Raw genomic sequence first — 23,445 nt, 5'->3', positions numbered from 1 at the left:
GGAAACGGGAGCCGCGCGCCCGCCCGGTCACCTGGGGCCGCGACACGGAGCCGCGCGGGGGCGGGGCCGGGGGCGGGGCAACGCGGGGCGGGGCCTGGCGGGGGCGGGGCGAAGGCGGCCAGGGGCGGGGTCTCGCGGGGGCGGGGCGGGCGCCATCTTGGTGCGAGCGGGAGCGGCCGCGCCCGCCGGTGCCGCAGCCGCAGCCCGGGGCGCCGCTCCGCGCTCCCGCCCGGCATGCGGGGCCCGGCGGCCGGCGCGGGGCTCCCGGGCGAGCCGGGCAACGACGGCGACGTCTCGGGTACGGGAACGGCCGGGGGGGCTGCGGCGCCGCCGCTCCCGAGGGACGAGTGCGCGGGGCGGGGACGGCGGGGGCTGCGGCGGCGAGGGCGGTGCCGCCCCCCGGTAACGGCTTGGCGGGGCCGTTGGCACGGAGCTGCCGCCCGCCCGGAGACGGGGCCGGGGCTCGCACTGGGACCGGGGCCGGGTTCGCCCCGCCGCTGGGCTGTCCCGGCGGGCGGCCCTGCCCGCGCCCGCCGGCACCGGGTCGGCGTCCGTGCGCTCCGGAGGGAGCCCCGAGCGCGGCGGAGGAGACAGCGGCGCTGCCGCCGGGGCCGCGTGTGCGGGACCGGGACCGGGGCCGGGGCCGCTCCCGGGCCGCGCGGCGCCGCCTTCCCGCAGAGGAGCGGGGAAAGGGGTCGTGCGCCCGTCGCGCTGCCCCCATCATCCGGCACCCCTCGTCCTGCAGCCCTCGTCCTGCACCCTCACACCGCATCCATCGCGCTGTGTCCACCGCTGCCGGCTCCTTCACGGGGTTCCCGGGAGGGTCCCGGGCCGGCGGCTCCGGGGTGGCCGCTCCCCTAAACCAGCGCTGCCCGTTGGTGCAGGGAGGGCCGGAGAGCTGGAGGCGGCCCCGGCCCGCGCTCGGCCAAGGCTTCTCCCCAGCGCGAGGTGGGATCCCGGTTTGGGGCGGGCGCAGGGGGCGCGCGGGGCCCGGGGAGCCGCTCGGGCTGCGCCTGCCCGCGTGGGGCGCCCGCCAAGACGGCCCTTCTGTCCTCAGAAGAAGATGATGGGGTCCTGGAGGGACTGGGTGACTTCTACTCGGAAGAGCAAGTCGCTGTGCCGAAAAAGAAGAAATCCAAGAAGCTGAAGGACAGTAAAGCTGCCAAAATCAAGAGGAGGAAGAAAGAGGTAATGCCGCGTGCTCTGAAGCGAGGCAGGGGCTGCCGGGGCAGCTCGGCCAGCCCTGCACTCCCGTGTCTGAGCGTCGTGGGGCAAAAAGCTTCATTTTCTCTCCTGCTGGCCGTGCACGTGGTCTCCTTGCAGCCGCCACGCGGAGCTGTCTCGGGTTGTTGGGCTCCCTGTGCCTCTTCCAAGGGAAATCGCATTTCCATGTGCTGCTTTTCTGGGGGGAGTGGAAATGCAATAAAGCCCTGGGGTGTTGAGAGCAGCGCTGACTCCCTCGGGCCGCTGCGGGAGCGACGCGCCGCCCTCCGCGAGCGCCGCGACGGGCAGCGCGGGGCCGTGCGCGCCGGGGGCTGCGGGAGGCTCCGGAGCCGCGGGGACGCCCGCCGTCCCGGCAGTTCCCATGGCAACCGGCTCTTGGCCGCTCGCTGCTCCCGGCGCCGGCCGCAGGCTCCGGTGCAGCGAGGGGCCGCAGGCCGCGATGGCTGCGGGTGGAAGGGCTCGCGGCCGCCCTCGGAGGACGGGCCCGCGCGGGCACCGGGAGCGGGCGCTGGCCGTGGTGCTGCCGGGACGCGCGGTCGGGACCCGCGGTGCGGCCGGGTGCGCAGTGCGGTTGGTCGTGCGGCCCGTCGCCCCGCAGCGCTCCCCGCAGCGGCGCCGGCCGCGCGCGGCTCGTCGGCCCGGGAACGGCGTGTGGCAGCGCGAGCGTCCATTTGCATGACTCCGGAGAACATGGCTCCTCCCGCGCGCCGCCGCCGCGCACACCGGCAGCCGGTGCCCGGCGCAGCGGCCGCTGCTGAGACGCGGCTCCCTCCGCGCCGCCTCCCCTCTCCTGGTTGGGGGATTCCCTGGGCCCCTCGCGCGGGCGCCTGGCCTGCACGGAGGGAACGGCCCCGCAGGGATCGCTCCCCTTCCTGGGGCAGCAGGTCCACATAAAACAGAGGTTTCCTCTGTGCATCCTCTGTGCTCGGTGGCTTCTCCGAGCTCCCGAACCTGCTGCCGACGGCAGCTCCCTCCTGCCGCGGCCGGCGGAGCCTTGCGGGCGGCAGCGGCTGGACGTGGCTGCTGGCGCCGTCCGGCTCGCGCTGCCCGCGGGGGCTTCTCGCGGGGGAGCGGAGCAGGCGCGGGCGCCGCTTCGGCTCCATCGGCCCGTTCTGTTTCAGGGGAGCAACGATGAAATATCAGACAACGAAGAGGAGATAGAGGAGAAGTCGGAGAGCGAAGGAAGTGACTATTCCCCCAACAAAAAGAAGAAGAAAAAACTGAAAGAAAAGAAGGAGAAAAAGCCAAAACGGAAAAAGAAGGATGAAGAGGAGGATGATGACGATGGAGGTCTAAAGGTACCAAAGACGCTTCTGTCCAGAGTCCTGCTGGTCTCAGGAGATGCTTATCCGTCCCAGTCTGGGTTTATTTGTCTAATTGAGGCTATATAAAGCAAGGGGAGCAGCAGCCGCTGCCGCAGGGCTCCTGCGTGTTAAACACGGGTGCGTCTGTGGTCACAGCAGCCGTGGCCCGGCCCGGGACGGCCTCGCTCGCGGCCCTGAGCGCAGACGCGGCCCCTCGCTCAGGTCCCGCTGCTGCTTCACGTCCCGTGCAGCCGACGTCCCGGGACGGGGACAGGGATGACGCTTTGCGCTGCGGGACAGGGGCTGCGGCTGGAGGGTGCCACGCTCTCCCCGCTCCTCAGCAGCGTGTGGAGCAGGAGCTTTGTGAGCCCTCCTGTCCCGGCGCCGCGGGGACGAATCCCACGCGCTGCCGCGTGGAGACAGCATCTGGTCTGGGCACACGGCGGGCGCTGCTGCTTTGGAGCGTCCCGGCTGTTCACGTTAATGATGTCTCCTTGCAAATCTGCAGGAGCCCAAGAGCTCAGCGCAGCTCATGGAGGAATGGGGCCTGGATGACGTGGATTACGTCTTCTCGGAGGAAGACTACCATACCCTGACTAATTACAAGGCTTTCAGCCAGTTCCTCAGGTAGGAGCGCGGCCGCGGGCCGGGGCGGTCGTCGCTGCGGCCGGGTGGGGAGGCTCTGCGGGTCCCCCAGAGCCTGTGCCGGGGCAGTGCGAGCTGGGCCCTGCGTGAAGCCCGTATCCTCCCTGAGTTCCATGGCCGGCGCAGGGCTCGGGACGCCGTTTTCGCTGGAAAGCAGCAGCAAGGTTTTTCTTTCTTACACAGCCTGTTTCTGTGCGCATTTTTTTGGTTGTGCTCTGAGCCATTCAAACCGGGGCTCCAGGGCCAGATCAATCTCTGAGAAGTTTAAGGGTTTCTCCTTCTGTGCCTTTTTTCGAAGGAAGTTGTGTTTTCCGCTGATTTTCAGCCCAGCTGGTGCCCGTGGGCCGTACCAAGAGGCTGCGGTGGCTGAGGCGCGTGGAGGGCTGCGGTGCCCTTGTGCAGCGTGCGCAGCCTCTGCCGACTCGCTGCTGTCCTCTGCCCTCCCCCAGGCCTCTCATAGCCAAGAAGAACCCCAAGATCCCCATGTCCAAGATGATGACCGTGCTCGGCGCCAAGTGGCGGGAGTTCAGTGCCAACAACCCCTTCAAGGGCAGCTCGGCGGCGGCGGCCGCAGCAGCGGTGGCCGCTGCGGTGGAGATGGTGGCCGTTGCCCCCCCGCTCGCGGCCAGCCCTCCGCAGCCCGCCTTGCCCACCGTCATCAGGAAGGCCAAGACCAAGGAGGGCAAAGGTAGGTGCCGCGCAGCGGGGCCAGCAGCACCGGCGAGGCGGCCGGGCACGCGGTAACCAGGTCCACGGGCTGCCGCGTTGCCCGCGCTCCCCTGGACGGGCAGCCGCCGCGTCCCGTGGGTCCCCGCAGCCTTCTCACCCGTGGTGCGAACGGGGCCGTCGTGGCACAGGGCGCGCTGAGACAGCCGGGTGCCAAGAGAGGCTTCTGTTTCGTCAGGTCCAGGTGTGCGGAAGAAAGTCAAGGGCTCCAAAGATGGGAAGAAAAAGGGAAAGGGCAAAAAGATGGCAGGCCTGAAGTTCCGCTTCGGAGGCGTCCCCAGCAAGAGGAAAAAGAGCTCGTCCGTAAGTGTGTGCAGGTCAGGGGCAGCAGGGCCCTGGCGGTGCCGCCTGCGGGACAGGGAGCGTCCCCAGCGCGCTCTCCCATGTCCCCAGCGCTCTCCCATGTCCCCAGTGCTCTCCTGTGTCCCTAGCGTGGCTCCCGTGTCCCGTGGCCGGTGTTTGCTCTGTGCTTGCGCAAAGAGCTCTGGCCACGCCACCCCGGGGCACTTTTCCTGCTCCAATCTTACAGTCACTTCTACTTTCAGGGGTGGCTTCAGTAATGGCATCGTTTCAGATTTCTTTTGCCAAGGGCTTCCTTAGGGTTTGCGCTCTGGCTGCGCTGTGTGTCTGAGAGAATCATCAAGCGTTTTAGTAACGTTTCTGTGGGCTGCCTGCTCGCAGCTGTGTTTCTGCAGCAGAATCCTGGGGTCTCAGGGGCTCCGTGCGTGCGGGGAAGGAGCAATCCTGCCGCCTGCGTGCCATGGGAGTGCCTGGTGTACGCAGAGCATCTTAGAGGAGAGTAAACGTGGTCAATAGCTGTTCAGCAGGGCAGGTCTCAATAACATAGATCAGAATCCTGTTAATTCAGCCCTTTTGGAGTTCACCAGCTCTAGGTCTAGCTCACCAACACAACCTGTTTGTAATTATTTTGTGTATCAGAGGTCGATGGGAAAAGAGCCGTTTGAGGCAGTCTCTCACCGCTGCGTTTTTCCATCACGCATCACAGAAAGTTCCTCAGTGTCTCTAGATGGACTCTAGGCTGGGGCATTTGCGTGTCCGAGGGTTATCAAGGGCGTCGATGTGATGCTGCTGCCCAGTGCCTGGGACGGTTCTTGTGGCCTGTGTGGTGCCGCGCGGTAGCGCCGCCGGCGTCCTCGATGCACCGGCTCGTCGCTCACGTGCAGCCCAGGCGGCGTTTCTCCTGGACGCGCCCTGGGGGCTCTGCCCGGCTGCCCATCCCGCCTGCTTTTCCGCAGGTCCTGGGGCCTCGTTGCCTTAGGCTGCCCTGTGTCTGCTCTGATTTGTTTTTTTCCCCTCTCTGCAGAGCGAAGAGGAGGAACGGGAAGAGTCCGACTTTGACAGCGCCAGCATCAACAGCTCCTCAGTGCGCTCCGAGTGCTCGGCCGGCCTGGGGAAGAGAGGAAAGAGGAGGAGAAAGAAAAAGAGGAGTAGGCCACTGCTTTATACTCTGTCCCTGGTCCGTTTGGACTTGCCCGCTCGCGTCTGTGCGGTCGTGGTGTCCGCCGCTGCGCGCGATGCCTGGTGCTGCGTCGGCGGGAGAAGGAAGGAGCCGGTGCTTGTCTGTGCGCGGCAGGAGCAGCGCCTCCCGGGGCAGGAGCGGTGCGAGCGGAGCAGGCGGCAGGTCCCGTGCCGGCCTCGTGGGGAAGCGCGCGTTTCGTGAGGCTCCCAGCGGAGCGGGTCAAGTGCGAGCAGGCGAGCGTGAGGCAGTGGCTTGTTCCTGTGTGCGAGCGCGGTGCGGAGAGTCATGGGGCAGGGCAAGGCGCGGAGGCGCGAGGATGGCAGGGAAGGCGCAGGCTCCTTGGTGCCCTCATCGCGGGGCGCCGGGCAGCACGGGGGTCCCCTCGTGCACGGATGCCCCGGCCTCGCGCTGCCCTCCTGGCCCGCGTTGGGCGCTGGGGCCTGGGCCGCGTTCGGGCTGCCCTCGCCGACGGGCTCTGTCGCAGGGTGGGTCCTGCAGGGCGCGAGGGGCTCCCGGTGCTGCTGGGGCTCGTGGTCGTGCCAGGGAGCCGCGCGGGGCGTCGCTCCAGCTGCTGGCTCGGGAGTGCCCGGCGGCAGCGCCCCCGGGAGCTTGGCCGGGGTCTCGGAGCCCCTGCACAGGGACGCTGCGGAGCGGACGGGTCGGAGCCTCCTCCAGGGAGGACCGGGGGCCGCCGTGTCCTGGAGGCGCGGGAGGAAGTGCAGAGGTTGGTGCAGGAGCTTCCCGTGGAGCTGGGGGCGGCAGGAGCCCGTGCTGGCGGCGGGGCCTCCCCGGTGCCCTTCCGTGCCGGCTGAGCCAGCTCCTGCGTGTGCCCGCGAGCCCAGCGAGAGCAGTGGTGGCAGGAGGAAGGCCCTTCGCAGCCCTGGTGGTGTTGTTGTTGTTGCATGGTGCGTTTGCAGTTGACGGCGCTGGTTTCTGTGGAGGTTTCTCTGACTGGCCTCCCTTGCAACCTCTCCAGGTTCTGGCATTCTCCATTGAGAGCCTGAAGGAACCAAAGGATGATACAGTGTGGAAAGAGAGACAGAGGTGAGATGATGCTGTGAGCCAGGGACGGCGGTGCTGAGGGACAGAGAGGTCGGGGGACGGAGCAGGCGGGGAGCGAGCCGGAACGGTTTCCTCGTTTCCGTGGCGGTAGCGCGCAGGAGCGATGGCCCCGTTGCCTCCCGGGCGAGCGGCAGCTCCGCCGTCCCGCTGACCGCTCGCGTGTCCCTTCCTTCTAGCCGAGGAGGGCGACGGCTACGAGACGGACCACCAGGACTACTGCGAGGTGTGCCAGCAGGGCGGCGAGATCATCCTGTGCGACACGTGCCCGCGCGCCTACCACCTCGTGTGCCTCGACCCCGAGCTCGAGAAGGCCCCCGAGGGCAAGTGGAGCTGCCCGCACTGTGTGAGTGGCCGCGCGGGGCGTGCGGCGGCGCGGGCGCCTCGGCCGCGGCCCTCACCCGCAGCCCTGCGCTCCCAGGACAAGGAGGGCATCCAGTGGGAGCCCAAGGAGGAGGACGAGGAGGACGAGGAGGAGGAGGGCGCGGAGGAGGAGGAAGATGACCACATGGAGTTCTGCCGCGTCTGCAAGGACGGAGGGGAGTTGCTGTGCTGCGACACGTGCCCATCCTCCTACCACCTGCACTGCCTGAACCCGCCACTGCCGGAGATCCCAAACGGTGAATGGCTCTGCCCGCGCTGCACAGTGAGTGTCACCAGCATTCGTCACCCCGTCCCCGTCGCAGTTCGCGGGGCCGCTGCAGGCCTTGGCTGCTGCCCGCGCCCTGCTGTGCCCGTGGCCGCCGCGTCCCGCTGCGCGGGCAGTGCCGGCACCGTGCGTGCCGGAGCGGGGCGCTGGGCACCGCGGCAGGCGGCGGGCACCCAGGAGGAGCCGGCCGGGCTGGCGCTGACCGCGGCCCTGCCCTTCCTCCTCAGTGCCCTCCCCTGAAGGGCAAGGTGCAGCGCATCCTGCACTGGGCCTGGAGAGAGCCGCCCGCGCCGCCGCCGCCCGCGCCGCCGCTGCCGGGCGCCGAGCCGCCCGCGCCGCTGCCCCGGCCGCTCGAGGGCGTCCCCGAGCGCGAGTTCTTCGTCAAGTGGGCCGGCCTCTCCTACTGGCACTGCTCCTGGGTCAAGGAGCTGCAGGTGAGCGCCGCGCGCCCGGGGAGCGCCGCGCGCGGCCGCGCCGCCCGGCCTCATCGCGCCGCCGTCCCGCCGCAGCTCGAGCTCTACCACACCGTCATGTACCGCAACTACCAAAGGAAGAACGACATGGACGAGCCGCCCGCCTTCGACTACGGCTCTGGCGACGAGGACAGCCAGCGGGAGAAGCGGAAGAACAAGGACCCGCAGTTTGCCAAGATGGAGGAGCGGTTCTACCGCTACGGCATCAAGCCCGAGTGGATGATGATCCACCGCATCCTGAACCACAGGTGAGCGGCGGCGCGGGCGGCGAGCCGGGCGCGTGCCAGCGTGTGTCCCAGCGCTGCTGCTGCTGGACCACGTCACAGGCATCCGGGGAGGTTCCCAAGGGATTTTCATTAGCGTCTTGCAGGCTTTGAAGGCCTGGGGCTCACTTGGGAGCAAGAGGAAGCCGGGGTGACGGTGCCCTTGCCAGGCAGCTTGTTGGGATGGAGAAGCTTCGGCTCGCACTGTGCTCGCCGCGTTCTGTCGTTTCATGGATGTGCTTTTGTGCTGCTGTTGCAGCTTCGACAAGAAGGGAGATGTTCATTACCTGATCAAGTGGAAGGACCTGCCCTACGACCAGTGCACCTGGGAGATCGACGACATAGACATCCCGTACTACGAAAACCTCAAGCAGCTCTACTGGAACCACAGGTAGGTGGCTGGGCCGCAGCCCGCAGAGCTTCTGTGTTCCTGGGGTCACCCTGTTTTGGGAAAAAGCACAACATTCTGAGGAGCTGTTAGCATTTACTTGGGGTGGTGATGATGATATTGGAAGGGATCACTAACACCCCGTGAGTCTCAGTAACTGGTAACTGGGCCAGAAAAGCTCCTCAGTGGTAGAAGGGGGTGGATTTTGCCACCCTGGCACTTGCCAGCCTGGCTTGGAGCCTGGGAGAGGCACCTCTACCTGCTCCTGATCCACGCTCACTGCTGCAGGGAGCTGATGCTGGGGGAGGACACGCGTCCGCCAAAAAAGCTGAGCAAGAAGGGGAAAAAGCTGAAAGAGGAGAAGCTAGAGAAGCCCCCCGAAACTCCCCTTGTCGATGTAAGTGGGCTTGGCGGCGCCGCGCGGCTGCGTCTCTGGGGCCCGTCCTGGGCCAAAGCCCCAGCGAGGGCTCGTTCAGGGGAGCTGGTTCCCAGGGCCTGGCATTGCGCGCCTTTCCCTGCAGCCCACGGTGAAGTTCGACAAACAGCCGTTGGTACATCGACGCCACGGGGGGCACGCTCCATCCCTACCAGCTGGAAGGCCTCAACTGGCTGAGGTTTTCCTGGGCCCAGGGCACCGACACGATCCTGGCTGACGAGATGGGGCTGGGGAAGACGGTGCAGACTATTGTGTTCCTGTACTCCCTGTACAAGGAGGTGAGCGTCGGCACCCCCGCGGCGCCCGCGGGCTGCCCAGCCCTCCGGTGCGGCGCTCACAGCCGCTCGCGTGGTCTTCCCGAGCAGGGCCACTCCAAAGGGCCGTACCTGGTCAGCGCCCCTCTCTCCACCATCATCAACTGGGAGCGCGAGTTCGAGATGTGGGCACCCGACTTCTACGTGGTGACCTACACGGGCGACAAGGAAAGCCGCTCTGTCATCAGGGAAAACGAGTTCTCCTTTGAAGACAACGCTATCCGGAGTGGAAAGAAGGTCTTCCGGATGAAGGTAGGAGCTCGTTCTGCACCAGACCCAGCTGCTCTTAACAGTAGAAGAGAAGCAGGGAAAAAGGTTAGAAGGGCTAGGGCTCAGAGGAGCATAGAGGAAGTGGGGGGCAGTACAGATGGAAGGAGAATGCAAAAACGCTTGCACAAAATCCATCAAAGCAGTTCAGGATTTATGTTGGTGGACCTGGAACAGAACTTGACCCAGGACTGGGCTTTGTGAGTTTCCTAATTGGCTGCTTTCCAAAGACAGAAGCTGACACTTTGTAAGTGGAGGAGATTTTTAGTGGGTTTAAAGGATTTTTGCCAGACCCTGTTCCGTTCATGCGATATCGGAAGGATACGGATTTTCTGCAGGCACGAGTGCTTCCTAGAGCCCACTTGCTGGCACTGCCTGCTCTGCTTGTGCAAGCAGCCCCGGCCTTGCACTGCGTCACCTCCGGCGGCAGCAACGTGGGGCTGTCCCACCGCGCTCACCGTTATCCTGCATTTTCTCCTTCTCTGTTTGTCCAGAAGGAAGCCCAGATCAAGTTCCATGTCCTGCTCACGTCCTATGAGCTGATCACTATTGACCAGGCGGTGCTGGGCTCAATCGAGTGGGCCTGTCTGGTGGTGGATGAAGCACACAGGCTGAAGAACAACCAGTCCAAAGTAGGTAGCAGCCACTTGGAGCGATTCCCCCAGCGCACGTGTGCAGCTGGTGCCACAGCCAGCCAGGCTGCTGCCATTCTTCTCTCTGGGAGCCAAAAGGCATCCGTCCTCCTCTTGCAACGGGCTCTGCTTGGCACCGTCCTGTCAGCAGGATTGTTGTAGGATTGTTGTCTTTTACATCCACTGGCTTTTAAATCTTTCAGTTGGGAAGGAGAATCATAGAGTCATTATGGTTGGAAAAGACCTTTAAGATCATCGAGTCCAACCGTGAAGGGGGAGGCAGCCGGGCTAGCAGAAAGTCCTGCCCTGCAGCAGGGAGCGTCAGGAAGTGGGGAGGAAGGCCCAGGCGTGTCCGTGTGCTCCAGCCCTGGAGCGTGGAGGAGACGCAAGGCTGGCCCTTTTAAAAGAGGGCGAGAACCCAGCGCTGTCTTTTAAGTAGAATGCGTAGTGGAGCTTGGCATTCTGCTTTTTCTCAAATTAGTTTGCTTTTTCAGACCTGGTGCCTAATGGCAATAAAAGGTAGTAGATCGGAGAGCCGCTCTGGTGTTAGGAGAGGCAGGTCCTGGTGGATGCGCTCCCTCGAGTTTTTTCAGTGGTCGCTACCAGGTAGCTGAGAAGCCCTTTGGGCTCTCATGGAAAGGAATCGCTCCCTCTCCTCAGTGTGGAGATTCCCTGAGACCTTCACACAGCAGAGACCTTCACCCTCGGTAGAGACCTTCAAACCTAACAGAGAAAGGGCCAGGGTTTGACCCAAGGACATTCAGCATCGCGGCCCGTGCTCCATGGGGATGGCTGAGATTGGGACATGCCAGCCGGGGACCTGCTCTGGCTCTGTGTGCCCGGTGGGGAGGTGGCATCACTGCTGTGTCTCTCTGCTTGAAGACTGCAGCACCGAGAGTCTGCAGAGGACCAGTTAGATTCTCTGAGCTCTTTTCATCTAACTTGATTTCTTTTCCAAGTTCTTTAGAGTTCTAAATAGCTACAAAATTGATTACAAGCTGCTGCTTACCGGGACCCCCCTGCAGAACAACTTGGAAGAGCTCTTCCACCTCCTCAATTTCCTGACTCCAGAGAGGTTTAAGTAAGTTGCACCAGTTCTCTCCGTGAGCAGGGAGAGTGACAAGGGCATGCTGCCTTCTTGGCCAGCAGAGCTGCTAAGTAGAGATTTTCCAGTTCAACGGGGCTCCATCTGCTTGGTAATGCCCGGATCCAATTATTGCTGTGCAAATGTCACTACTGTGTGCTGGCAGGTAGAGGGCAGAGCACGCAGTCCCAGTGGTTTGCCAGAGCAGCCACATGGGTATTTTATGTAAATCCAAATTTTATTTGCCCCGAGTACTTCTTATTGGGCCCTGTGAGTGAATGTTGCCTTCGTGTCAGGGGCTCAGGAGCGAGGGACTGAGCCGGCCTTGGCCTTTCCACCTGTTGTAGGGAGCAGCGATGCTTTGGGAAGGTTGTTCACGCTCGTGTTAGCGCGGTTAGCGTGGATCCTCCCTGAGCAGTCAGCACAGCTCCTGGGCTGGCAGCAGCTCGCTGGGATGGGGCATGGCAGTGTTAGCTCATCGATGCCAAAGGAGCTCTTTTCTTGGCTTTAGGTCATAAGGAAGCAAATGTTTGTGCTCTTGCGTGTCCCGTTGTAACTCAGCAGTGTGTGCTTCTGTCTGCTTTCGCAGTAACCTGGAGGGCTTCCTGGAGGAGTTTGCAGACATCTCCAAGGAGGACCAGATCAAAAAGCTCCACGACCTGCTGGGTCCCCACATGCTGCGGCGGCTCAAGGCCGACGTGTTCAAGAACATGCCGGCCAAGACGGAGCTCATCGTGCGCGTGGAGCTCAGCCAGATGCAGAAGTAAGGAGCCGCGGGGCCGGGGGCTGCGCGAGGCCCAGGGCCTCCTCTGCGCCACCCCATCCGAGCGCGGCACAGGGCGGCGGGGGCCCCGAGGGGCCGGGAAATCCCTCTGCGCTCGGATCCACCGTGCGCGGCGACCCGGGGCAGGCAGCTTCCCTCTTGAGCTCCCACACGAGCGAAACGCAGTTCCGTGCCGTGCTCCATACGTGCTCCCGGATCTGACCACGCTAACGGCGTTCTCTGTCCCCCCTCGCGCAGGAAGTACTACAAATTTATCCTGACAAGGAATTTTGAAGCCTTGAATTCCAAAGGTGGCGGGAACCAGGTCTCCTTGCTCAACATCATGATGGATCTGAAGAAATGCTGTAATCATCCGTACCTCTTCCCCGTGGCAGCTGTGGTAAGGGACCTTCGTGTGCACCCTGGTGTCCATACAGCCATCACTGGGGACTGTCCCCGACATCTCCCCCTCTTTTTTGCCATGGGTGGTTTGATGGGGATATTTTGTCTTGGCAACAAGTGTGAATTTCTCATTTCTCCATGAAATTAATGTTTTTTTCCCTCCTGAGAGGCCTGCACAGTCCAGGGCTAGTGTGTTCCCGAGTGTGCAGTCTGTTGCTGTGCATCGCAGGAAAGCTCCCCCGGCTCTCCGGCACACTTTTCCATATGGTCTTTTCCCACAATCGAGTATCTTGTTCAGGAGAATTTCTTAGGGACAAAATCATGGCTCATTCAGCTGCTGATTGAATTGTTTTTAAATCAGAGGGTGTGGGACTCTCCATAGTAACTCGAGCAATGAGGAATGTCTGCACTAACTGAGAATGGCTCCACAGGAAGCTCCGGTTCTACCCAATGGATCCTACGATGGGAATTCTTTGGTTAAGTCTTCTGGAAAGCTGATGCTTCTCCAGAAGATGCTGAAGAAGTTACGGGATGGCGGGCACAGGGTTCTCATCTTCTCCCAGGTGAGTAATGGGGAAGTGCTAATGAAGAACCCCAGTAAATTGTTAAAAGACTTTTGCTCTACAGTGAATTTGATATTGGGCACAGGTAGGGATGGGTGGTGGGTCTGGCCACAGCCTGGAGAGCAGGTAGCAGCGCAGACGTGGCCATCGCGGTGGGTGGACTCTGTTCCAGCTCTCTCCTGAGAGGTTCCTCTAATATTTAGGACTTTGGGTGTTGATAACAGAGACAGCAGCCTCAGCAGCACTGAGGGAGGCTCTGGGCTCTAATTGCCCATGTTTGCGTGGTGCCCACGTGCATGGTGCTCCCGTGGCACTCCCATGTGCAGCGCTTCTGCCCCACTGTGCCCAAGCGGCGACAGGGGCGTCCCCCGCGCGCGGCTGCTCACACCACGCTCGTCCTGCGCAGATGACGAAGATGCTGGACCTGCTGGAGGATTTCCTGGAGTACGAGGGCTACAAGTACGAGCGCATAGACGGGGGCATCACAGGAGGCCTGCGCCAGGAAGCCATAGACAGGTTTAACGGTACTCGTCCTCCTCCCCGTTGTGCGGGCAGCGCGCGGAGCCGCGGGACGCAGTGGGAGCGGAGCGGGAGGCTCCGCACGGCGCTCGGACCGCGGCCTCTCCGCAGAACGGGCTGCGCAGCGCGTTCCTGCCGTGCGAGGAGCCCCGCGGGTGGCCGGGCCATGGCCTCTCCGCAGAACGGACTGCGCAGCGCGTTCCTGCCGTGCGAGGAGCCCCGCGGGTGGCCGGGCCATGGCCTCTCCGCAGAACGGGCTGCGCAGCGCGTTCCTGCCGTGCGAGGAAGCCCTCCCGGCTGTGCCGCAGCGATTGCGGGGGTGCTCAGCCCGAGAGCCTCCTGCCTGTCCCTTGAAGGCCCCTTGGGGAGCTGCGCTTCCCCTGCTGACTGATTCCAGGGAACGCTGCACGCCTGCTCCCTGCCTTCCCTGCATCTTGCCCTCCTGTTTAGACTGGTGCTTTCTGCCCGTCTTGTGGCCAAAGCACGATCCTGCCCGTCTCCGGGAGCCACCTCCTCTCTCACCTCTTGCCACCTGTGGGTTTGTCTTTCTCAGCTCCTGGTGCTCAGCAGTTCTGCTTTCTGCTCTCTACCCGCGCTGGTGGTCTGGGCATAAACCTTGCTACAGCTGACACGGTCATTATTTACGATTCTGACTGGAATCCCCACAATGACATCCAGGTTTGTAACTGTTTCTTTTCCTTCCAGTATAGTAAGTACCTTTCTGGCTGGGCCCTCTGTTTGCACATCTTATAGACCAGCTTGATCCCAAACACAGGCCCAAAGCAGTTCCTTTCTGGCGGGGAGCTGACACTTTCTGCAGTACTTGCAGGGCATGACTGTGTTTGGGAGCCCTCTTCCCGGCTCTGCTGGCCTGCCCGGTGCAGGAGGGGGCCTGGCAGGTGAACGCTGGTTCCTCCCATGCGGTTCTCACCTCTTCCTGCTCCCTCTTCACAACCAGGTGTCCCCTCCTCTTTGGAGAACTTTCAGTTTTGCTTCCAAAAGCCCATGGTGGATCCCTACCTAGTGGTGACCACCAAGGGAAAAGAGCAGGAGAAGGGAATCCCCAGGGAAAGGTCTGCTTTCCTAAGCGTCATACACCTTTCTCACCCGTTTTCACTGGTGTTTCTGTCTCCTGGGGCGAGGCAAGGGCATGTGCAAGGGGGTGCAGGCCGGGGAGTGCTCGGAGTGCGATGCGAGGGGAGCTTGGCCAGCGCCGCGCTCTGCCCGCAGGCCTTCAGCAGGGCTCACCGCATCGGGCAGAACAAGAAGGTGATGATCTACCGCTTCGTGACCCGCGCCTCCGTCGAGGAGCGCATCACGCAGGTGGCCAAGAGGAAGATGATGCTCACCCATTTGGTGGTCCGGCCGGGCCTCGGCTCCAAGTCGGGCTCCATGACCAAGCAGGAGCTGGACGACATCCTCAAGTTTGGGACAGAAGAGCTCTTCAAGGACGACGTGGAAGGTGAGAGGGGCAGGGGCCGGGGCGCGCTGAGCGCGGCCACCGCCTCTCTGCGCCGCGAGGCTCCCTCTCGCGCTCTGCCCGCTCCAGGCGCCGTGTCCCAGGGCCAGCGCCCCGGCGTGCCGGACGCCGTCACCGCGTTCCCCGACGCGCTCTCCGCCAAGGGCGGCGCAGTGACCCCCGGCATGAAGAAGAAGCACGGTGGCACCCCCCCAGGTTGGTGGCCTCCCCCTGCCTGGCCTGCGTCCCCCCGAGCCCGCCGCTCCGGGTGCGCGCTGCCCCACTCGTGCTCGCTACGGCACGGGGATTTGCCTCTCCGGTGCCTGGCCTTTGCTCCACAGGAGACAACAAGGACGTGGATGACAGCAGCGTGATTCACTATGATGATGCTGCCATCTCCAAGCTTCTGGACCGGAACCAGGATGCAACTGATGACACAGAGCTGCAGAACATGAACGAGTATCTGAGCTCCTTTAAAGTGGCCCAGTATGTTGTGAGAGAAGAGGACGGTGTGGTAATGTGACAGTATCATGTCTTCTAATTGCATCTCCTTGTATATCCCTCTGTTTGCGTTTCTTCCGCCTGGCTTCTTAGTTTTGCAAGTGTTTTTGTGCCGATGGCAGCAGTGACAGTGCAACCGGCGGGATCGCACTGGGCTGCTCATGGCCCGGGGACCCCAGGGCTGGCGGGGACTGACTGCAGGCAGGGGGACACAGCGACCCTGGTGCTGCAGTCGGCGGTGCCAGCTCTGCTCTGCGCCGTGTCGCAGCGGGTCTGTGCGCGGGGACGAAGGCCGTGGCCGGGCAAGGCCGCAGCCCGTTTCCCTGCCGCGCGCTGACCGGCTGCCCTCGTCGGGCCCAGCCTGGGAAGTCTTGGCAGACCCACAGGCCTTTCCCTGGGTGTGAGCATAGGTGCTCCCGGGCAGGTGGAGGGCAGTGTCCGTAGGAGCTGTTCTGGGGTACGGATGTCTGCCTGGGAGGCTGCACTGAGGTCAGTTTGGTTGGGCAGAGCCCCGGAGCTCAGGTCGGGGTGCGTTTGCACGAGTGCTGCAGGGTGGAGGCAGCAAAGCACCAGCCGGACGAAGCGTGTCCCAAGGGCTTGCCCTCAGCCACGACTCAGCCTCCTCCGTCCTGCTGTCCCTGTAGCCTCCGGGGGGACAGGTCCCAGGCTGATGTGACTGCCCCGTCTCATGTCCCTCATCCTCTGTTTTGCAGGAGGAGGTAGAACGTGAGATCATCAAGCAGGAGGAGAACGTAGACCCTGACTACTGGGAGAAGCTGCTCCGGCACCACTATGAGCAGCAGCAGGAGGATCTGGCCAGGAACCTGGGGAAAGGCAAGAGAATTCGCAAGCAGGTCAACTACAATGATGCCTCGCAAGAGGACCAAGGTACTGGGTTTCTCCACATGGGAGAACGTGTGTTTTGGAGCGCTTTGGCACGTGATTTCCTGGTTGCCGCTTCCTCCTCCCTTGTTGTGCTGCCCTCACCTGTGTGCTTGCCCCAGGGCAGCCTCCTGTGTGCCCTGCACGGCCCTCCTGGGCACGTGCCCAGGCTCCTGCTGCGTGGGCACGGTCCTAACCTTGCCTTGCTGCTCTCTGCAGAGTGGCAGGACGAGCTCTCTGACAACCAGTCTGAGTACTCCATTGGCTCTGAGGATGAGGATGAGGACTTTGAAGAGAGACCAGAAGGTCAGAGTGAGTTAACGCATTGAATGCTTCCCAGTATTGCCCTCTGTAGGTAAAAGAGGCAGGATGGCAAGAGTAGCAGACGTGGCATCCCTTGCCTGGTAAGCACAGAAGAGTGCCCTGGCTTTGGGAAGGCCGCTGCGACGGGTGCAGAGTGCCCTGCGCACCAGGCTGCGCCCCCAGCAGTTGCTTACGGGCCCGTGTGCCATGGGGAGGGAGCCGGGAGCTCCGCTCGGCTCCGTGGGGCTCGGAGCCAGGGCAATGCTGGCGGCACCTTCCCCTGCGGGGGGTCACGGGGGGCTCTGCGGCCCCTCTGGAGGGGCAGCACCTGCAGCCTCAGCGCCCCGGGCGTCCCTGGGCCTCCCGCCACTGGGCTTTCCTGACTGCAGGTGGCAGAAGGCAGTCCCGGCGACAGCTCAAGAGCGACCGCGACAAACCTCTCCCTCCCTTGCTGGCGAGAGTCGGGGGCAACATCGAGGTGAGGGGGCTCTCGTGCCGGGCTCCGTGCTGGGGCCGCAGGGACGGCACTGCCTGGGGCCAGGCCGACCGGCCCGGTGCGGCGCCGCGGGTTTCCGAGGCTGTGCGGCGGTGGTGGCAGCGCGGTGGTGGTGGTGGCGGCAGCGTGACGGTGGCGGCAGCACGGTGGTGGTGGTGGCAGCAGCGCGGTGGTGGTGGCAGCGCGGTGGTGGTGGTGGCGGCAGCGCAGTGGTGGTGGCAGCGCGGTGGTGGTGGTGGCGGCAGCGTGACGGTGGCGGCAGCGCGCTGGTCTCCCCGCAGGTTCTCGGCTTCAACGCGCGGCAGCGCAAGGCCTTCCTGAACGCCATCATGCGCTGGGGCATGCCCCCCCAGGACGCCTTCAATTCGCACTGGCTGGTCCGCGACCTGCGAGGGAAGAGCGAGAAGGAGTTCAGGTAGGCGCCAGCCCGCGGCGGGACCCGCCGTGCGGGCATGGAGCAGGACGGGGCAGACGTGCGGTTTGCTACGGGCGGCCTCTGTCCTGCCAGCGGAGCTGGCACTGAGCCCCAGCAGTGATGGGGTCCCTTGGTCCCCAAGGCCAACTCCGCGGGTGCCGCACCGAGCTCCTTCCTTCCCTCCTTCCGCAGGGCCTACGTCTCCCTGTTCATGAGGCACTTGTGTGAGCCGGGAGCAGATGGTGCGGAAACCTTTGCAGATGGCGTTCCCCGGGAAGGGCTGTCGCGCCAGCACGTGCTGACGAGGATCGGAGTTATGTCACTAGTAAGGAAGAAGGTGGGTGAGTAAAATTTTAAGCGTGCTGTTTCAGGTATGTTCTGGACACCTGTGAGTGTCATTAACTGCTCGGTGCCTTCCTGCCAGGGATCCTTTCCTGACTCTCTAGGACTCGGCATACATTCATTTTTGTCATAAACATATACGTGAAAATAGTACAAACTGCCTTTCACATCCTGCCACCTCTTTCCCGGGAGGTGCAGAGGAAGGGCAGGTGTTCAGCAGCCTGACTGGCAAAAGAGGAGAAGGGCCTTTGGGAGCGAGTTCAGCCCCACGGAGCTGAGAGTCTCTGCGGTGTCAGCTGTCCCTGGTGGGGGGTGGGTGCGGAGATCCTGCCGCTGAGCGAAGCTGCTTTTGAAGCAGCTGAAGAGGCGGGAGCTGCCGCGCTGGACTAGAAATGTCAGGAAAATAGGCTCTTCAAGGACTGCGTTTGCTGCGGGCTGAGTGGCAGCTCCACGGACCTGCATGCAGCATTTTAGTGGTTAGATCACTTGGAGGTGGAAGTACACACTCAGTGAAAAGTCATATGCTTTGAACTTGCACAAATTCTTATGTTTATAATTTTTTTTTCATTTCGGATGGGACTATTATGGTCGCCCAGTCAGACCTCCTGTACTGTGCAGGCCAGGGACTTTCACTTGCCAAGTCTCGCTTCCTTGAACCAGAGCAGGTCCTCTGGAGAGCCGGCTCACCCCCCTGCCACGGAGCCACACGCGTGGTCCAACGCGGTGTTTCCTCCTTGCTGCTGCTGGAGCACGGGGAGCTCCCTGCGAAAGCCCCCGCACTTGAGCATGGAGAGACCCTCTTGTCGGGCACTTTGCTTGCGGGGCTCGGCGCGGCGCTGGCTGCAGAGCAGCAGCCTGTGCAGAGCCCGTCACCCCGCGGTGTGTGTGACCTGTCCCGCGCTCCTGCCCCAGGTGCAGGAGTTCGAGCACGTCAACGGGAAGTACAGCACCCCGGACCTCGTCCTCGAGGGCGCGGAGGGCAGGAGGTGCAGCGAGGTGGTTTCCTCAGAGCCCAACACCCCCGTGCCGGCCAGCCCAGCGCACATGCACGCGGGGCCCACGGCCCCTGCAGGTAAACGGGCCGCTGCCTTCGGCCTCCGCTCAGTGTGGACAGGGAGGCCAGTTTTGCGGGTACCGGCCTGTGCCTGGCGCAGCTCAGACGGCCTCGGGCGCCTGCCTGCAGCTGTCCCGTTTCGCTGTGGTTGCAGATAAAACTGAAACTCCACTGGGCTTCCAGGACGAAAAAGATCAAGCAGAGCAGAAGCCCAAGAAGGTGCCTGAGAGCCAGGTAGGGGGCTTGTTTCAGCGTCTCCCCTATGGAGCTGCCTTGCCCAGGCACTCTGAGGGCTCCCTGGGAGAGGGACGGAAAGGGACGGAGAGGGGCAATGCGCTGCCTCTGCTCCCTCCTTTCCTGGGCTCCGGCCTCTCCCCTTAAAGACCTGCCACAGCCCCGTTCCTTGGGAAACGCTGCAGCGTTTGGTGGGAAGCAAGTCAGGTCCTGCTGAGCACTGGGCTAATCTGGTGTGGTTGGTGCAAATTAAGGTGCCTGCAAATGCCGAGAAGGTGGAAAGAGAAGAACACCTAGAAAGCTCCGACAGCAAGGAGAAAGCGATGGAAGAGAAGCAGGAGGAGAGCGGAGAGGCCGAGCCTTCTCTGGAGCCTCTAGGGAAAGGTGAGTGTGCGGGTGACCCGCGGTCCCCGAGCGGCTCCACTGCAAGCGGCTCCGCCGGCGCTTCCCTGCTCCCCGTCGGTGCCCTCGGTCTGTGCTCAAAGCCCAGGGCTGCACCTGGGGCTGGGCAGGCGCCGCGGGCACCACCGCACCTCAGATAATGCTGATGATGTTTTGTCCTTCTGTAAACAGCCCACTTTTCATATCCAGGTTATAGTATCAAAGTATTATTTTCATGTAACGTGCAAATCGGAACCAAGTAAATGGTGGGACCTGCGCATTTCCTGGTGTGTTTTCTGTTGATGTCACTATGTTCCTTGAAGTATTTCAAGGAACAGGGAAAAAAAAAAAAAAACTAAGTATTTTTTTCTGGATAAAATGCAAATGAATATCCATACAATATAACGTATGGAAGAGGGGCCCATGCAGACACATGAGTTGTTATTCTCTGAGCAGCATTTTGTCTGTCAGCATTCCTCCTAGTCCTGCTCTATTCTGCAGATGAGGCGATTCGAGAAAAAGAGAAGCCCCTGGAGAAGTTGGAGCTGAGCAGCAGCCCAGGTAAAGGGGAGGACAAGGATGTCAGAGCAGGTGAGGCCGAGGAGGCCGGCTGGGCGGGAGGGCAAGGCCAGCGCCGGGGGTGCCAAGAAGCCGTGAGCAGCAGGAAGAGCCCCTGGGTACGGGCACTGGCCCTGCCTGTGGCCAAAGCAGCGGGGTTGCTGGCCGGGCGGGCGGCCGCCTCCTGCAAAGTGGCCAGGTGGCTTTTGGGGCGATGGTGCCAGCCAGGGCCTGGGGGAACCTGCGGGGCGGAGGAGGGTCACACAAGGATGATCTCTTGTGTTTGCCAAGCAGAGGATGCCAAGGTGGAAGAGAAGGAGCAAAATGAGACTCAACAAAATGGTGAAAAAGAAGAAGAAGAGGAAGGAAAGAAGGATGAGAGGAATGCAAACTTCAGATTCATGTTCAACATTGCTGACGGTGGCTTTACAGGTGACAGGGAGAGGCAGGGCTTTGGTTACCTCTGCAGAGCTTGTGCATGAAAGCAATAGCCCGCGCAGTCCTTTCAGGAGCTTGCGAACCTGGTAGCGCTTTAGTGCGATCCCTTTACAGCCTCGCTGCAAAACGCCCCGTCTTTGTGCCGTGCCGGCGGCTGCCCGGGAAGCCTCGCGGCTCTTCCTGCCTGCCGAGCTCGTACCGTGTCCCCAGCAGCGCTGCTGCCTGACCGGCCTCTCTCCTCCTCTCCTGCAGAATTGCACACGCTGTGGCAGAATGAGGAAAGAGCTGCCATCTCCTCTGGCAAGATCTACGATATCTGGCACCGGAGACACGACTACTGGCTGCTGGCGGGGATTGTCACGTATCCTTTGAAGCTGAGGGAGGTTCCTGCGGGCCGGGGGAGGCGGTAGGGGCACACTGTCCTGCTCGGGTGCAGAGCGCTGGAGCGACAGGGGTGCCTGGAGGTGCTGCACCGTGCCGGGAGGGGACAGCAGTGCCTGTGCTGGCCCCTTCCTCCCTTGACACATGTTCCAGGCACGGCTACGCGCGCTGGCAGGACATCCAGAACGACCCGCGCTACGTCATCCTGAACGAGCCCTTCAAGTCGGAGATCCACAAGGGGAACTACCTGGAGATGAAGAACAAGTTCCTCGCGCGGCGCTTCAAGGCGAGTGCCGGGCTGGGAGGCAGCCCCCGTGCAGCCTCGCGGTGCCCGCAGGGCTCCCCGCTGCGCTCCCGGGCCCTTTGGGGCGGTGCTGCTGTGACGCCTTGTCCCCCTGCCCCGCGCAGCTGCTGGAGCAGGCGCTGGTCATCGAGGAGCAGCTGCGGCGGGCTGCCTACCTCAACATGACCCAAGACCCCAGCCACCCGGCCATGGCGCTGAACGCGCGGCTGGCTGAGGTGGAGTGCCTTGCCGAGAGCCACCAGCACCTCTCCAAAGAGTCCCTGGCCGGCAACAAGCCGGCCAACGCCGTGCTGCACAAAGGTGGGTGCCGCCGCCGCGGGGCCCGCTCGGCCGCAGGGCGCCGGCCGCTCAGCGCCCTGCCCGCCCTGCAGTGCTGAACCAGCTCGAGGAGCTGCTGAGCGACATGAAGGCCGACGTGACGCGCCTGCCCTCCATGCTGTCGCGCATCCCGCCCGTAGCCGCCCGGCTGCAGATGTCCGAGCGCAGCATCCTCAGCCGCCTGGCCACGCGGGGAGGGGACCCCGCCGCGCAGCAGGTCAGGGCAGCACCGCGCGCGGCGCCGGGTTGTCCCACGCTCTCCCGCTCCTCCGAGCCGGCACGGGGAGCGCTGGGCACATGGCGGGAAGCTCGGCAGCGCGGCCAGGCTGGGGCGGCCGCCGGCGCTCCAGGACAGCAGCTTCTCCTGCTCCATCTCCAGGGCTCCTTTGGCTCCTCCCAGATCTACAGCAACAACTTCGGGCCGAACTTCCGAGGTCCGGGGCCAGGGGGGATTGTCAACTACAGTCAGATGCCGCTGGGACCCTACGTGACCGGTAGGTTGAGGTTTGGAGCAGAATCTCTCTGGCAGAGAAGTTCGGGTGGCGAATTTGAATGGGCCGCCAGCACAGCGGAAGGAGCTGGGCAAGCACGATGGTTTCTCTCTTACCCGTAGATATTTAGCCGTGTCCAAGATTTCCTTCCGCAGTTCTCATTTCCACCTGAGGTAAGGCTGCGCTCAGAACCCCGTTGAACAGGGCAGGCAGAGCGGGGCTCACTAGAGCCGCAGCCACAATGATGCTCCTGCCCCTGTCCTTGCAGCCTCCGATGCTCCAGCGGAGCCCGGCCACGGATCCGCATGGAAGGACGAGCTCTGCTCCCACCGTGCCGGCCTCCTGCGCGCCGCAAACCCACCGCCCCTGCCCACGGCAAGACCGGCTCCAGGGCGTCTTCATTTCCTTGTACATTTTTTGCACTTTCTTATTGAAGACTTGAAGAGTTTGTCTGGAAAATGTGGGATGAAGTAAGAAGGGATGTAGAGTATCAGTATTTATGTCTGTTTTTATGGAGACGTGTCAGGTTTAAAGGGAGACCTGGTGGAAGCTCTGTTCTCGTGCAGTTACTCACCGCTGGCCGTGAGGAGCTTGGCTCCGTTCTGTGTAATCCTCCTTTTTGTCCGTTTTGTGCTGGAGCGAACGCATGCGCCCCGCGTGCCCGCCGAGGCGGCCGCGGCAGCCCTGCGCGCTCCGTCCCCGCGCGCCAGCCCCGGCGCAGCCCCTGCTCGGAGCCGCAGCGCCCTGCGCCCGCCGGCTCCCCCGCTTGTCTCGTGCCCCCCGGGAACGGCGCAGCGCGGCCCTGTCCCCAGCAGCCCTGGGAGCAGCCCCCACGCAGGGGCCCCGTCTTTCCACGGGCGGCAGGATTTGGTCCCGGTGCGCCCCAGGGCCTTGGAGCCACGCGGGGTCCCTGTCCCTGCCACCGCGCGGGGACCTCCAGCACGGCGGCTCGTGGCCCTGTAGCCAACGCAATCACATTTACTTTGTATTCTGTGTGTTTCCGTTTCTGTTCTCTGTGTTTTAATAAATCCTCCAAAGAGGATGCTGTGAAACGCTCTTGTTTCTCTTGCTCTGCGCCAGAAGCGTCGGCTCTTTGCTCTGGCAGAACAAAATGATTTTCCAACACGATTGTTTTTTTTTTCACTGTTTATTAGTATTAATCTGCCTGTTTGATGGAAGATTCATACTAGGAATGGTTCTGTTGACCATAAGCACTGGAATAATCGGCACCCTGGATCACATGGTAGACTACAGAGGAGAGTGCTGCTCCTAGGGGCGCTTGCTCCCAGCTAGGGCGCAGCGGCTACGAGGAGACGCTCGCTCGGTGCGCTAACCCTACGTGCATCGTCCGTGCATCATGGAAGGTGAAGGCTGGGCTGGGCCCCCGCGCAGCCAGCGCCAGGACCGGCATCGCCCGCGGGCTGCGGTGAGGACCCCGGGTGTCCTACGGCCCCCGGCCCATGGAGTTTGTAAGAGGAGCTCACAGGAACGCAGCGGGGAGGAAGGGGCCTGCCCGGCGGCTGCGTCAAGCACCGCGGTTCTGGGCGCTGCGGCCGAGGGCTCCGGCACGGCGCGGGGCTCCGGCTCCGCCGCGGCAGCACCGCGTGCGCGGGCGGAACGAGGGCCGCGAGCGCCAACGCTGCGCCCCAGAGCGCCGCGCTCACACGGGCACTCGCCGACGAGGCGGCTGCGACGCC

General features: G+C 63.2%; 1 protein-coding gene across 1 annotated transcript; it reads left to right on the top strand.

Annotated features, from left to right (window-relative positions):
- Positions 1-190: 190 nt before the first annotated feature.
- On the top strand, positions 191-22,389 carry CHD5 (chromodomain helicase DNA binding protein 5). Its single transcript, XM_088533687.1, is given in 43 exon segments — positions 191-298; positions 1,058-1,188; positions 2,346-2,522; positions 3,037-3,155; positions 3,623-3,861; positions 4,078-4,202; positions 5,224-5,347; positions 6,618-6,784; positions 6,860-7,084; positions 7,315-7,521; positions 7,597-7,808; positions 8,083-8,214; positions 8,500-8,608; positions 8,733-8,759; positions 8,761-8,925; positions 9,013-9,213; positions 9,723-9,860; positions 10,820-10,941; positions 11,534-11,707; positions 11,966-12,107; positions 12,541-12,672; positions 13,079-13,196; positions 13,745-13,869; positions 14,422-14,653; positions 14,741-14,866; positions 14,992-15,164; positions 15,865-16,039; positions 16,253-16,345; positions 16,726-16,814; positions 17,114-17,247; positions 17,440-17,584; positions 18,502-18,661; positions 18,798-18,877; positions 19,132-19,261; positions 19,760-19,849; positions 20,111-20,248; positions 20,507-20,615; positions 20,789-20,921; positions 21,044-21,239; positions 21,311-21,474; positions 21,637-21,751; positions 21,871-21,921; positions 22,017-22,389. Coding segments are annotated over 42 exon segments (5,865 nt in total). The 5' UTR covers positions 191-234; the 3' UTR covers positions 21,879-21,921; positions 22,017-22,389.
- Positions 22,390-23,445: the final 1,056 nt, after the last annotated feature.

Source organism: Tinamus guttatus, unplaced genomic scaffold, assembly GCF_059628265.1.
Source record: "Tinamus guttatus ecotype Peru unplaced genomic scaffold, ASM5962826v1 Tinamus_guttatus_pri_ptg000515l, whole genome shotgun sequence".
In the NCBI taxonomy this organism is placed as follows: domain Eukaryota; kingdom Metazoa; phylum Chordata; class Aves; order Tinamiformes; family Tinamidae; genus Tinamus; species Tinamus guttatus.
This window is presented reverse-complemented; position numbering and strand designations above follow the sequence as displayed.